The sequence below is a fragment of the Amphiprion ocellaris genome, chromosome 18 (genome assembly GCF_022539595.1).
Source record: "Amphiprion ocellaris isolate individual 3 ecotype Okinawa chromosome 18, ASM2253959v1, whole genome shotgun sequence".
In the NCBI taxonomy this organism is placed as follows: domain Eukaryota; kingdom Metazoa; phylum Chordata; class Actinopteri; family Pomacentridae; genus Amphiprion; species Amphiprion ocellaris.
Window position 1 is genome coordinate 11,948,041 of NC_072783.1, and position 14,285 is coordinate 11,962,325.

At 41.7% G+C, this 14,285-nt stretch overlaps 1 protein-coding gene across 9 annotated transcripts in view; it reads right to left on the reverse strand.

Annotated features, from left to right (window-relative positions):
• Positions 1–14,285, reverse strand: part of rbfox3a (RNA binding fox-1 homolog 3a) — a 611,714-nt gene that overhangs the window by 158,939 nt on the left and 438,490 nt on the right. Inside the window, exon 1 of one of the 9 annotated variants that reach the window (XM_035945889.2) lies at positions 2,380–2,886. The exons of the other annotated variants lie outside the window; for them this stretch is intronic. Within the exon in view, the coding sequence (XP_035801782.1) occupies positions 2,380–2,505 (126 nt within the window). The 5' untranslated portion in view covers positions 2,506–2,886. Of the gene's footprint in view, positions 1–2,379; positions 2,887–14,285 lie in introns of those variants that run through there. 9 annotated transcript variants of the gene reach the window in all.

The following is a 14,285-nucleotide window of genomic DNA, read 5'->3' on the forward strand; positions in this document are numbered from 1 at the left end:
AACAATATCAGCACTGAAAGAATATTGCATGTCTGGAAATTATTCAGTTGTATCATTTGTGTGTCGAAACAAATCAATGCCAAAAACCGTGCACAGTATTTTCTCTTGTATTCTATCAAACAAATTCTATCCACATGAGGCGGAGAAATACAGCGTGCTGCTACACAAAACAACATCTACAAAAGAGAAACATCAGAAAACACAGACTAAAGACGAGGGCTTTATGTCTTCACATTCCTCAGCGTCTCCCACCAAGTATACAGGAAGTGTTTAACTATTAGGTGAGTCTTGGTAAAGATTCCTCCCTCCTCCCTACAAACCCCTTCCTCCCCCGGGAGAACAGAGGAGCTTGCACAAGCAGATTTAGCACATGGTATTGACTTAAGAGGACTGTTTTTTCCACGGCGATGCTTTGAAAAAAGGAGAGGGAGAGAGAGAAAGAACGACAACAGGAGGATGGAAGAAGAGAGAGAATGGAAATCCAATACACAGGGATGGAAAAGATGAATGTATTGGTTGGGGGTATGCTTAGCTGTGATCCATGTCGTCTGTTCAAATGGATGGATAAGAGGTGAGAGGGAGATGAATGGTGAGATCCTACTGAGGATTTAAACACAGAGTCAGAGTCAAAAACAATACACACACCACTTAGTTTGAAGCGCTGGTAAATACCGGTATAACAGTGACATTGTTCAAGAAGATTGTTTGAAAATGTTGAGTCCTGTCCCTGTCTTCAAAAACAGGAAAAACCACATATATAAAATATGTACGGTACGATTCTTGCCGTGGAAGTGTTTGGTTCTGGATAGTAAAAAAGCTTTGCATAACAGGAGCTGTGTTCTCTTCTACACTCTCTCAGGATTTTAAGCTTGTTACTGTAAATCTGGCTGACAATGAAACAAAGCGCTGAATTGCCCCGAGGATATGGAGAAACACGCCGAAAAATAATTTTAAGATCTTCAGAATAAAAAGACGGAAACATGTGAACTAAATCCCGCTTGTGCAGCAGAAGTCCAGCGTTACTACCGGGATTCAGAAGAAAATCCACAGCGAAAAAGAGAAGCTTTCAGCACAGAAAGGTTAGTCTGAGAGTCCATCCCTGTGCTGCTGGACTGAGCATCTTTTATTCCATAGATAAAAAATCTATCTAAACCAAATGGGAGACAAAAGCAAAATTGTACAAGTTTGCCTTATGTGATGGGGGTCTTCCCATGTGTGTCATAAGCAATGAAAACAAATAAATGAACACACACACACACACATAGAAGTAGCTACTAACAGACTGCTTCCCTGAGGACCCGTGGTGTTTGTGTCGTTGCATGAAACAGAGTGTGTGTTTGTGAATCCCAGCTGGTGCATAGTCTCTGTATGAGTGTGTGTGTGTGTGTGTGTGTGTGTGAGGCGGCGGCGGCAGCAGCAGGCGGGTGGTCTGGGCCGCCCTGTAAAGGTGATGTGTGGCGGCTATTTGGAGTCTGGACATGGCAGGTTAGCTCACTGCAGCCTGCTCATATTTTATACGGCAGCTCTCTCCAGTCTTATCATATTTTATACGGCTGCAATAACAAACTGTCTAGAGGAAAAGGGACCGCCTGCCACTGCACATGGTGCCAGTAGTAAAACCAGGCACAAACACACACACTCTCACACACACACACACACGCAGAGGCATGGACTGTGCTGGCGCGTAACATGCCAACTGACCGATGTGGTGTCCATCGAGTCTTTTTTATGCAACACAAACAGTGTAATAATAAGTGAAGAATGAAAACGACAGCATGCAGCCACTCCAAGAAGTGAGAGCACTCATTTGGTTCTATTGTCTAATTCAGTTCTGAGCCGACATCTGTCCCTGTCCCGCTGCCCACCCCACACACACACACACACACACACACACACACACACACACACACACACACACACACACACACACACACACACACACACACTGCGCGTACTTCCATGCGTTCATCAGCTCAACACACTAACAGCATGCGTGTGCGCCACAAAGAGGAGCAAAGTTCCCACAGCAACTTCACCAGAGAGTTGTGACAATGATGTAGTCGCCGCTCACAAGACATTTCAAAAACTAATATTTTTACAGTTTCATTTTTTAAAAAAAATTAAAGATCAGCACCACTAAGTGAAAAAGAGGATATCTTTGAGAAGGAAGCTGGGTTGTGAAAGCCAGACAAAGCTGATAAAAAAGGGAACAAAAGTAACGAAACAACGTAAAAGTACATCAGAAGAAGCGGATACACATGGAAGAGGAGAAAAAGAAGAATAATGTGTATGATCTGTAAAGCTGTAAACTCAAAGGGGGTGTGGGTCCTGGTCCCAGTGTGGAGGGTGCTGGTCCCAGTGTGGAGGGTGCTGTCTTACCTGGGGCAGGTAGAGGAAGGCAGGGGGGCACTGCAGAGAGTGGGGTAACATCCCGGAACCGGACAGCAGCACACAGCCGGAGTTTGCCATAGAGCACAGCATGTGGAGACGGGACCCCTTATTCATAGAGGCTCAGCTGGAGCTGTGTGTAGCGACGCTCCGCTCTCACTCTCCTCACCTCTCACCTTCTGCCTGCCTGTCTGCCTGTCTGCCTGTCTGCCTGTCTGTCTGTCCCCTCCCTTACTTCTGTCAGCGCGGCCGCGATGAGCAGTCAGACAGTTACTACTTCAGTAGATGCGGACGAGGGATGCCCACCACACACACGCACACAACCACACACGCACATGCATGCACTCATGCATGCGCTACACACACCGCTGCGGCTGCCAATGCACTGAGCAGCTGAAGCATCAGACGGATCGTGTGTGTGTGTGAGAGAGAGAGAGAAAGAGGGCGTGTGGAGGAATCTAATGTGGGTAGACAGGCAACGTGATGCTTCTGCTTCTGTTCTTCTCTCCTCTGTTTACTTTGTAAAAGAGGTGGAGAAGCCAAGGCACGCGAATGGGTGAGGAGGGAGGGAGGGGAGGGAGAGACGAGGGATGCCGGAGATGGAGTGTAGAAGAGGAGGAGGAGGAGGAGGAGGAGGAGGAGGAGGAGGAGGAGGAGGAGGAGGAGGAGTAGGCAGGACGGGAGCAGTCTGGGAGGTGCTTGGAGGAATGAGAGGGAGGGATTGGAGGGGGGAAAAGAGGGCTAGGAGGCCCGGAGGGGGGAGGGATTGGATGAGGGAGGAGTGGCTGGGAGGGAGGAGGCGGAGGGGAGTCTCTGGAGTATTCCAACATCAAATCGGCAAGGATGAGAGAGACAGAAACACCGAGGAGTGCATGTGACACGCATCCCGGTGCGAGGAGGCTGATCCGTGCCATTAGCTGTCCAGAGGTTCAGGAAACACTAACAGCCAACTCACATCCAACACACACTGCACCACTGCTGTTTGCTGTGCACAAAACTCTAATAAACCACACACACACACACACACACACACACACACACACACACACACACACACACACACACACACACACACACACACACACACACACACACACACAGATTTTTATGCCAAAAAAAGCAAAGAAAGGAAAAAAAATCTCTTCCTGTAAATCAATTTTGCTGTTATCCCACCCCCCAGCTTTATTCAATTAGAAAAAAAGATCCTTATTTGCTTTAGTCCCACACATGTGTTACACTCTAGCGGTTTGGATTTTTTTTGTTTTTAAAAAAAAGCATAATTGCAAGGTGGAACAAACCTAAAATAACTGCATTTTATTTAGAAAACAATTAAACAATTACAGCTTGTGTTTAACACCTTTGCTAGAATCACAGAGCTGATTCAACGGCTTAATTTCATTTATAGCTGAACTTTGGGGAGGATATTTGCTTTAAGCGCCGCATTTCCCTGGAAAGAACAGAGCTAATGGTGGAATAATGAGATACGGTAAAATATATCCCTCACCCCCTGCTCCCACATCCCTTTATATTCTCCCTCTATGGGGGCTTGGAGGGGGGGAGGAAGGCAAGCAGCAGTTTATTTCTATTTTGGCGCTATATTTGTTGTTTGATGTGCAACAACACTGACTAAATGAGTTTAATGTGAAGCCGGTGGGGGGAAGTGGGTTTTATATGCCTCCTCCGCTGAGAGGATGGCAGAGAGAAGGAAACAGAGATGGAGAGAAAAAGAGGAGGAATATATGTGGTGGAATTACAGTCTTTGTTCAGTCCTCCACGCCATCTTTTATTTTTTTTATCCTCACTCCTCTCTCTCTCTCTCTCTCTCTCTCTCTCTCACACACACACACACGTACACACACACACACACACACACACACACACACACACACCTGCTTTATTTAATCATTTGTCATCTGCAGTAATGAGACGTTTTAATCATGTTAGATTTTAAGTTTGAAAATACATGTTACGAATGTTTTTCATTTCATATTGTATTCTTCTTAAAGCAGTAGTTACTGGGTTCATAACCTCCAGTTTATCATGTTATAACCAAGCCTGTTCCACGAAAATGACCTTCCTATACTACGGACTTGCATTAATGTTTGAAAGGAATGCATTTTCTCCCTGATAGACTATGGCACAGCAGAAACGCTTTCAGTTTGAAAGAGCCGCAGCATCCACAGAAGGAGGCTGGACGGGAGCTAGGAACAGGAAAACAGGGCTCCGGTCCCACAGGAAAGAGTTTAGTTTAAATAAAGCAAACAAACACAAACACACCGGTTTGTGGTGTGTGACAAATGTGATGTTAAAACATGATTTAGAATGCAGTTTAGCTGCAGAGGAACAAGAACTCTATCATGCCTGGCCTCTTTTCACTCTTTTTGACACTGTGTCAGATTATGAAAGGGATTTTCTCATTTTTGGAACGGAATTTTTGGATGTAGTATAAAGGTTCAGTGAACAAAAAAACCCTAAACCATAGAAACCAACAGATTTTGATTCTAAATCACAGAATGTACTATTGCAACTACAAAATATTTACTGGATTTCAACTGACTCAACTCATGGAAATCCCTCAGATTTTTGGAAAGTCAAAGGATTGCACATGGAATTTAGAAATGATCCTGCTTTGGTTTTTAAAAATGAATTTCATCAAGCTCAAACAGCAGCTTTCATTGCAAGATTTTACAGATGAATGCAAAATAAAACTGACAAGGGTGAGAAGTTGTAGAACAGATCGTGTAACATCAATAGTACATATTCTTTAAGCAACGCTTGCATTTATCCAGAAGTGTTGCTGCAGAAATGCACGTAGGTTTGATGAATGGAAATCTAATCCAGCTGTAATGTTTCATTGTCCAAGGATAAGCTGTGATTCTTCCTCTTTCTCCACACATGAAAATGGCCAGTGTTTTGAATTTTCCGAGTGTGTGCTCATGTGTATATCATCTATGTCAGTTTTATATTGAAATTACAGTAGAACATTGACATTACATTTCAAAAATGAAAATAAAAAAGAATGTTTATTGTTACAAGTAAGTAATAGCAAATAGTAATTTAATAATCACAAAATATTTCAAGTAGAGAAGAGAGGAAGAGAAATTGGACAAAAAAAGTCTTCCTAACGGCAAATACTTCACACAAAAAAATCCAATATTCCCAATATCTACCAATGAAGGCATCAGACTCAACTATTTAAAAAAAAAAAGAAGAAGTATTGTTGAAATTAAAAATACTACTATTCTCACAAATACAATATGCTTTAGGTATCTTTAATACAGTTTAAATCCTTGGTTAAAGATAGGAAATATGTTCACATGGGTATAAATTAACAAATTAACTGTGCAATTGTTTCTACATTCTACATTTTTCATCAAACTACTTTCCTGTCTTTACACTGAATCTCTTCACTGGCAGTAACTGTGTAGTGAAATATTATCCCGATAGATGGAATGTGTGGACGATCCTGCTTCAGACTGCGATGTATAAACGCAAACTTCTAATATATTGCATTACAGAAACAAGACACTTCACAGGATTTTTTTTTCAACACACCAAATCTGCTCAAACCAAATTTGACTTTAGTGCATACTACAAACATGAAACTTAAACTTAACTTAGTGGTTTCAGTGTATTTCTATGTATCGACTGCAGCTTCAATACCATCTTTACTTTCTGTCTTCTCATTTTTATAGGAAATGGTCACCAACAACTTGCAACAATTCATGGCCAGTAATGCAAATGACACCTACTCTGACCGTCTTTTATCATCTGTTATTGATCTTTCTCACCACAGTCCTGTCTCTCACAGAGGTTAGGCAGTTAAAATATTTTGGGGGTATTTCTTCTTTATTTATTCAGTCTTTCTTGAAGTGTTACTCGGGGCTGATGAAAACTTAAGAGGCCAGTGACATTGAGGCTTCAAAGCCACACTTCAGCATCAAAGTCAGTTTGAACATATTGAAATATTTATTGTTTTTACTCTCACGGCAGATGGATATGCTTGCCATTGATACCATGGGAAGCATGAGGTGTCTGTGTGTGTCTGTGTGTGTAAACTTGTATGTATCCCTATGAGGACCAGTTTGAGTTTTGGCCCACAGAAGCGAGGACATTTTGGATCCACTGGGTTCTTTGAGGTTTATGATCTGGATTTAGGTTAGGGATAGTTTTGGGTACGCCACTCAGTTGTGACGGTTAAGTTTCGGGTCTCAATGAAGGTCCTCAAAAAGACAAACGTGACACAAACTGTCTCTGAGGAAAAACAAACCGTGAATATGCAGAATTGCCATATTAAGCGATAATGAAATGAGTTAAGACAAAATAAGAGAGACACGCCACTCGTAGCAGGACACACAGGAGCCCATATGCAAAACACGGGCAGGTTGACTCGGCAGGAAAAGTGACTTTGAAAGCCGATGGCCAGTCCCTGCTGGCGAAGTGAGGCGGTGTTTAGAAGAGAGGGATTGTTGAGAGGAATATAAGCGGCCTAAGACTTGACAGAGTGACGAAATTAGGCATTCTCCTCCCTTCATCCCCTAAGGTGCTTGTCCTCTGCAAGGTAGAACCAGACTCACAAAGTCAAGAAAGAAACGTCTCTTTCCTCAAAGACATACACACACATAAAGACACACACACACACACACACACACACACACACACACACACACACACACACACACACACACACACACCCTTATTTTGCTTTCATAAGCAATTCATAAATCTTGTTTTTAACACACAGATTTTAAAGTGCACGTTAATGCAATTGTCAATTATGCAATTGTAATCTAACAGTTATATTTTGACATTTAAAAGAATATGTCACTCTAAATCTCCATCTGTATCAACAGCAAAAGGCCACAAAATTTGGCTGAAAGTGAGCAGAAAACTAGGAAGTCGACGTTGATTTAAGAATCATTTGTCAATCTGCTATTTCAAGAGGTAAAAAAAATAAATTGTCATGATTTTTGAACATTTTTATAGACAGTTTTTAAAACCGGCCTGTGAATATTTTTTTTCATAACACATTGCAAGGATTTCCTAATCTATTTAATCACATGACTTCATACTGTATTATCAGTCTTTCATTAATTATTTTTGTAGTTAGAAATGCTTTATATGAGCTGTAATTTTTTGACAAACATGTGCATTATATATACATTCTAAAAATATCCACAGAACTCATGACTTGTATTCTGATTTCAACAAAAGGGTAAACTGAGGTAACAACACACTGAGGTTTTTATAAATCCATTTCATGTCCTGACCATGTTCTAAATACTTCTGCTTTCAATTTATATACTTACTTTGTTAGTCATAAGACCATTTAAGCTGTCATTTGGAATATCCCTGGACATGATAGCTAGGCTTTCACCTCTATTTGTTCACCATGTTAGTACTTCTTTCATTCAACAGTGCTGCTGTTGCACAGCAACTACATGCTCACATTGTTTATGCCAGGAACCAGCCGATCATACTGAAACTGGCCAATACGGTGAATAGAAAATAAAAAAGGACTTTCCTGCAAAAATTTGGAGGAGGAAATGGAGAGGATGCAGAGCAGTAATGAAGAGATGATGAATAAGAGTTGGGTCAACAGATGACAGAAACTATAGAGAACATGAAATATAAGCTATATGTCCATTTTACCATTGTGGTGAATGTGAGATCTCTGAACAAAAAGATGGACAAGCTAAAGCTCCAAGTGAGGAATCAATAGACTCTGGGAATGTGGTGTTACACAGAGAGGAATGTTGCTGAACAGGTGAGGAGAGCTCGAAGTAAACTCCACCAAGCAAAGGCTGTTGGTATCAACAGCATCATTCATCAGTGCAACGGTGCCCAAAGCATGTGTCCACCCCAGCTGTTTGTCAAACTCCAGCAACTTATGTCTAAGGAAGGTCACTGTATTGTGGAGGACAGCCTGCCTGGTTCATGTACTGATAAAGGCCAATTCCGGTGCTGGGGCTGTACAGGTTGATATGCTTTTTTAAAGAATGGTCCTGGATCTCCTCTGGTCAAGGCTGCATTGGACCCCCTCCAGTCTGCACAAAAAACGCAATGCCATCATGTACCTTTACCCTGCCATCATGTGTCTTTATGCTCCATGCCTACACACAGACACGCACACAGACACGCACACACACACACACACACACACACACACACACACACACACACACACACACACACACACACACACACACACACACACACACACACACACACACACACAGGATATGGTAAATAGTAAATGGTCTGGACTCATATAGCACCATTTGTACCTTATTGGTATTCAAAGCACTTTACAATGTGTTTTGCAAGCACCCATTCACACACCAACAGCTTCCATGCAAAGTGCCTGCCTGCCATCAGAAGAAATTTGGAGTTCAAGGCATGAAAAGGGGTTGGGGATCAAATTACGAACCTTACGATCAGTGGACAACCTTCTCTACCACCTGAGCCACAGCCATAATGCTGTCAGAATCAAGTTGTTTGAGTTCTCCAGTGCCTTTACCATTCTAGAGAAGAAGGATGCTACGCAGGGTAATACTACTGTCATAGACTACCATGATCATGGATGGCCTTACCAGTTGTCCTCAGCATATGCCTGTCAGATGGCAGGTACAACACAGAGACTTGCTACCTCCAGAGGTTCTCAGATGATTATGCAGTTGTCAAATGCATCATAGGGACAATGAATCGGAGGGCCAGGGGATGGTGGACAGTTTCGTAGACTGGTGTACACTGAACAATCTGCAACTCAACATCAGAAAAATGAAGGAGGGGTGGACATCAGGAGAGCCAGGACTCCTGGAGAGACAGTACTGGAGTACAAATACCTAAGAGTACACACAACAAACAAAGAAGCTCCACTCCTCGAATGTATGTGCCACCATGCTGCAGATGTTTAAAGAGTCTATGGTGGCCAGTGCCAATCCCTATGCCAGAGGTATTCAACTGAAATTGAAAGAGCTCAAGTAAGTCGGCCCTCTGTCCCTGCTGAGGTTATGAACAGTTATATATCCACAATAGTAAACACTAACAAGTTATGGGAATGACATCACAAATCGCAAATGCATGACTTTGAACACTACTCTCTTATTTTCCAAGTTGCTTTGGCAAGGTTATAAAATCATTCTTAAACTCAAGAAGGTAAAAATGCAGTGAATATACTGGACAAAACTTTAAATATGATGAATGGAAAACAAAGTGCAATAAACCCTTCATTTCTAAGTAAATGTATTTTTTCAGTCAATAAAAGTATTCACTAGTCAGTTTTTCTTTTTTATGTAGTCCTAAAACCTTCCATGTTCTCAGCAAACACTTGTATTCTTGTTGTTTTGCTGTGAGGAAAAGAGGAAGGACCTGTGGACATTGCTCACGCTGGGCTTTGAGCTCATTTATTTTCTGCATCCCGACCTCAGGCTGCAGCGGGTAAGCTTCTTCCAAGTCCCTGTGTCCAGCCTCATAATGTGTTTAATATTTTCACTTTTGACAACTGCAGCAGACTCTGAGCAAATGAGGCACTTGTAGAGCTTGTTGCAGAAAGAACAAATGTGCTCTTCTCTGTCCATTCATTTTGGAAGACTTAGCTTTCACTGTCAGCTTTTCCAGTTTTTGATAATGTCATCTTTTTCCAATCATTAAAAATAACATCTGCCTGAGTACCTCAGTCCTGTAGCAGTCAGACCCAGATGGCGCTACTCCTCCAGCCTCACTGTGCCTTTAAAAATATGACCGATGGCTTTTTAACAAATTTTCAGTAGGTCAGAAAAGTTCAGAATCTGAATGAAAGTCTCTCAAAGTCTGTATTGAGTCCAGAGTCCACCATTTGGTGACCAGTGTTCTTTCATGTGGACTATAGGGGCAAAGGCCTGAGGGTGGATGACACCAGCTTCGTGTCTGAATGAGCACGCTGGTTACTTTTCTGTAAAAGTTGAGCCAGGAATCTTATTAGGGTTGACCTAGTAACAACTTTCATATCAATTTCAACACGGCACAAATGTAAACAATTTGAACCAACTGAGCCATTACATGAACATTTACATACAAAGGTACCTAGAGTTTTGTGAAGTGATTTTAGAAAGGCTTTTTCCACATTTCAGCACCATTATTGGTCCAAAAGCATAATATCGAGCAAAAGACACAGATTGTGCTAAAACAAACACAAAAACACATTGTCACGCACTTTGCCGTACAGTTTGACATTTATTATGGTATAAAATAAAATGTTCATGATAATGGAACTTTACTGTGAGTTGAACAGACATGAACAGCTAAAAGATGAATGATACTCATCAATAATGAATGTAATTTGAGTAATTTTCATCCCAAAAGAAGAGGCTCCCAACAGGAGTGGAATTTGCTTCCGGTATTTGAAATTGCAATTGCACATTTTGCACAAGTGGAACTACATCACTATCTTTCCATTTTTTTTTTTTTGATAAAGTAATTTTTTTTGGCCTTTATTATATAGGAGGAGAAGAGAGAAACATGAAATGTGGGTAGAAGAGTGGGGGAATGACATGCATGGGCTGGATTCGAACCCATGACTGCTGCACTGGGGGCTATAGCCCCAGTTTATGGGTCGCCCCTGCAGCTAGCTGAGCTACCTGGCTGGCCCATCTTTACATTTTTAAGATTATGAATTATCCCTGCCAGAGCACAGAGCACAGATCAGTCCAGGCCAGTCATATTGTGAGCACCTACCTGGCTTCTCATCAAACAGGTGAGCTGTCACACACACAGAATCACAATTTAATTTGCTGCTTGGAGCAGTTTAGAATGATTTTCTCAGAGTTTGTGTAATACCTGCAGCATCAGACAGCAGCAGGATCCACATGAGTGTCTAGAATTACAAATTAACCTGACATGGAGACAGGATGAATCATGATCTAATTGCAAGTCACACACACTTTTCTTCACCTCAGATAGGTGAGCTGTCACACAGAATCACAATTTATCAGCTGCAGTTAAATCACTTGTTACATCACAACTTTCCTCAGGTTGAGTCCTGAGCTTTCAATTTCACTGTATAAGAAATCAAACATGAACTAGACTGTTTGTTTATCCTCATGAGAACCGAGGAAAAAGAAATATCTTTCACTTTAACTTGTTTTTGTGATTATGTGCTAAAACAACAACTGACAATTTAGAATTTTATAATTTATATTACTATAATTTATATTTTACAGCACATCCACTGCAGTGGACAACAGAATGAAAAAAAACTGATACTTCAAAATAAAAATAGGCTGACAAGAGAACAAGAATGGCAATTCATTTTCAAACAAGAAAAGCACTCAGAGAGCGCAGTACTTCGCCAAGGCTGCTCACTCGCTGTATCACCTTCGAAGGCTGTGATTTCTTTCAAGGCAGAAATCACAGCTGTACCCACAAACAAAATGCCATTGTGCTGAGCACAGGTGTGTGTTATGCATGTGTACGTTATGTACAGAAACCGAATTGTGTGACCTAAATATGTAGTGGGCAGCAGGAATTGATGGGACTCAGAAACACTCCCACAATTGAATCAATTGTTCCTTGTATCATTTCCGATAAGGCCCGATAAGTCTGCAGTGGTGGATTTGTAGTAGGATCACAATCATGTGATCTTCAGCAGGCAGCAAACATGGTGTTCACTTGTTGTCATAGTTACAATGATGCCATGCTGCTATCCAGCAATGATACAGAAATCTGCGAATCCAGACTATAAGCTGAATCAATGCCAAAATCTAATGAGGTGGTCCTTATGTCATTTCTGACCTTCTCTGAAAATTTCATCCAAGTCCGTTAGTCCGTTTTTGAGTAATGTTGAACACAGACAAACAGACAAACATATGCTGATCGTCACATAACTCCGCCGTTCCTTGGCAGAGTAAAAATGAAACTTTAGGAAACTAAATTAAACTGAACATGAACATAAATTAAACTCTCAACAGTCAGGAGGCCTGCGCTGGTGCTGCAGTCTGCATTTTGTCTCAGCATGAAAACAAAGTTGCCCTCATTCCACCCAATTACATGAGATATCATTTCAAAAGGCCAGGATGTCCTCTATTGAGCACATCTAGATTTAGTAGGGTAGCAAAATGAGTCAAAAGATATAGATCAAAAACAACTGTCCGGTACAGAGGACTGAAATGAATGGGCCAGGTCTCAGGAGGTTATGGACACTTTGAGATGCTACTACCAGTTTATATTTATTATTTTGTTTGTTATTGCATTATCATGTATTATACATCACTTAGTGTACTGTCCAATCTTGCGTAAATGATAAATATCATGTGCATACACACAGCTCTCTCTGGCACTGTGGTAGATATCGCTGAATGAAGCCATGAGAAACATTGTGGGGAAAGTGACCAATGTCTGAATAACTAGAATGATGTCACTTTAACAGATGGATGAAGCAACCAATGTCTTAAAAATGTCTTTTATGTTATGCAAAGAATACATGTAAAAGAACTGTGAAAGAGAAAGTGTTAAAAAAAAACTCACAGTGACACTTCACAGAGAAAGTATGAGTCCACAGATGGATGTGTTTACTTGTTGACTTAGGTATTTGAAACAACGGGAGCTTAAAAAGAGGAAAGACAACCACTACGTCTGCATATGTTTAGAGCCCAGGTTTTTTGTCAGAGCAACACCACAAAGAAATTGCTCAACACATTTTATTATTTACTGATCAGTTAAGTCTTTCTGCATGGAGTTTGCGTGTTCTCCCTGTGCAAGCGCTGGTTTTCTCCAGGTTCTCCGGCTTCCTCCCACAGTCCAAAAAATTGCTGTGGTTAATTGGTAACTCCAAATTGTCTGAAGTTGTGAATGTGAGTGTGATTGTTTGTCTGTATATGTAGTCCTCTGATGGACTGGTGACCTGTCCAAGGTGTCCCCTGCCTTCACTCTAAGTCAGCTGGGATAGACTCCAGCTGCCCCACAACCCTAAAGAGGATTGAATGGTGTGTAGATGATGGATGGATGGATGGATGGATGGATGGATGGATGGATGGAATACCCCATCATACTTCTCCCTCACTCTTTTCTTTATCTCCTTTCATCAGAGCTCTCAGACACCAGGACTCCACGCAAGAGGGCAGGCCCAGATGGAGGCCTTGTCGGTGAGCTGTGAGGCAGTGAGAAGTCTCCTGAGAACAGTGGAGAATGAAACCTTTAATGTTGGGCAAATCTGTTAAAAGAACATCCATCACTGGTGCCCTGGTTGCCCAGCCAAAAGCCCATAACAGACGTCACACTTTCATCAGTCCATCCTTTGTTCCTTCTTACTTGTTTTACCTTTTATTTTTTAGCTTCATTCTCCAGTAGTGCAATAGCATCCCTTTCTCACAGTAACACACACACATTACCACACAAAGACGTATGAAAAGGAAAGTATAGCAAGCTGCTACACCTGCACGCAAAGAACCCTTGTTTTCTCAGGCAAACAGGATGGATTGCTCCAGAGGACAAAAGAAAGTGGTGAAATAGAAGGGAGAAATTTCCTTCTACCTTATTCAGATATAAAATAAGTCCCCCTGTCCTCAGGATGCAGTCTGGTGGCTTTTTATGTTTTGACGTCACAGAATTGCAATTCTCAATCCACCAATGGTTGGCTGCAATATAGCCATGGGCGTGCGCGCGTGCACACACACAAAAACACAAAAACACAAAAACACACACACACACACACACACACACACACACACACACACACACACACACACACACACACACACACACACACACACACACACAAAAACACAAAAACACACACACACACACACACACACACACACACACACACACACACACACACACACACACACACACACACACACACACACACACACAGGGCAAGAAGCAGTAATATATCTCTGGGAGAATTTAAGCGTGCCGAC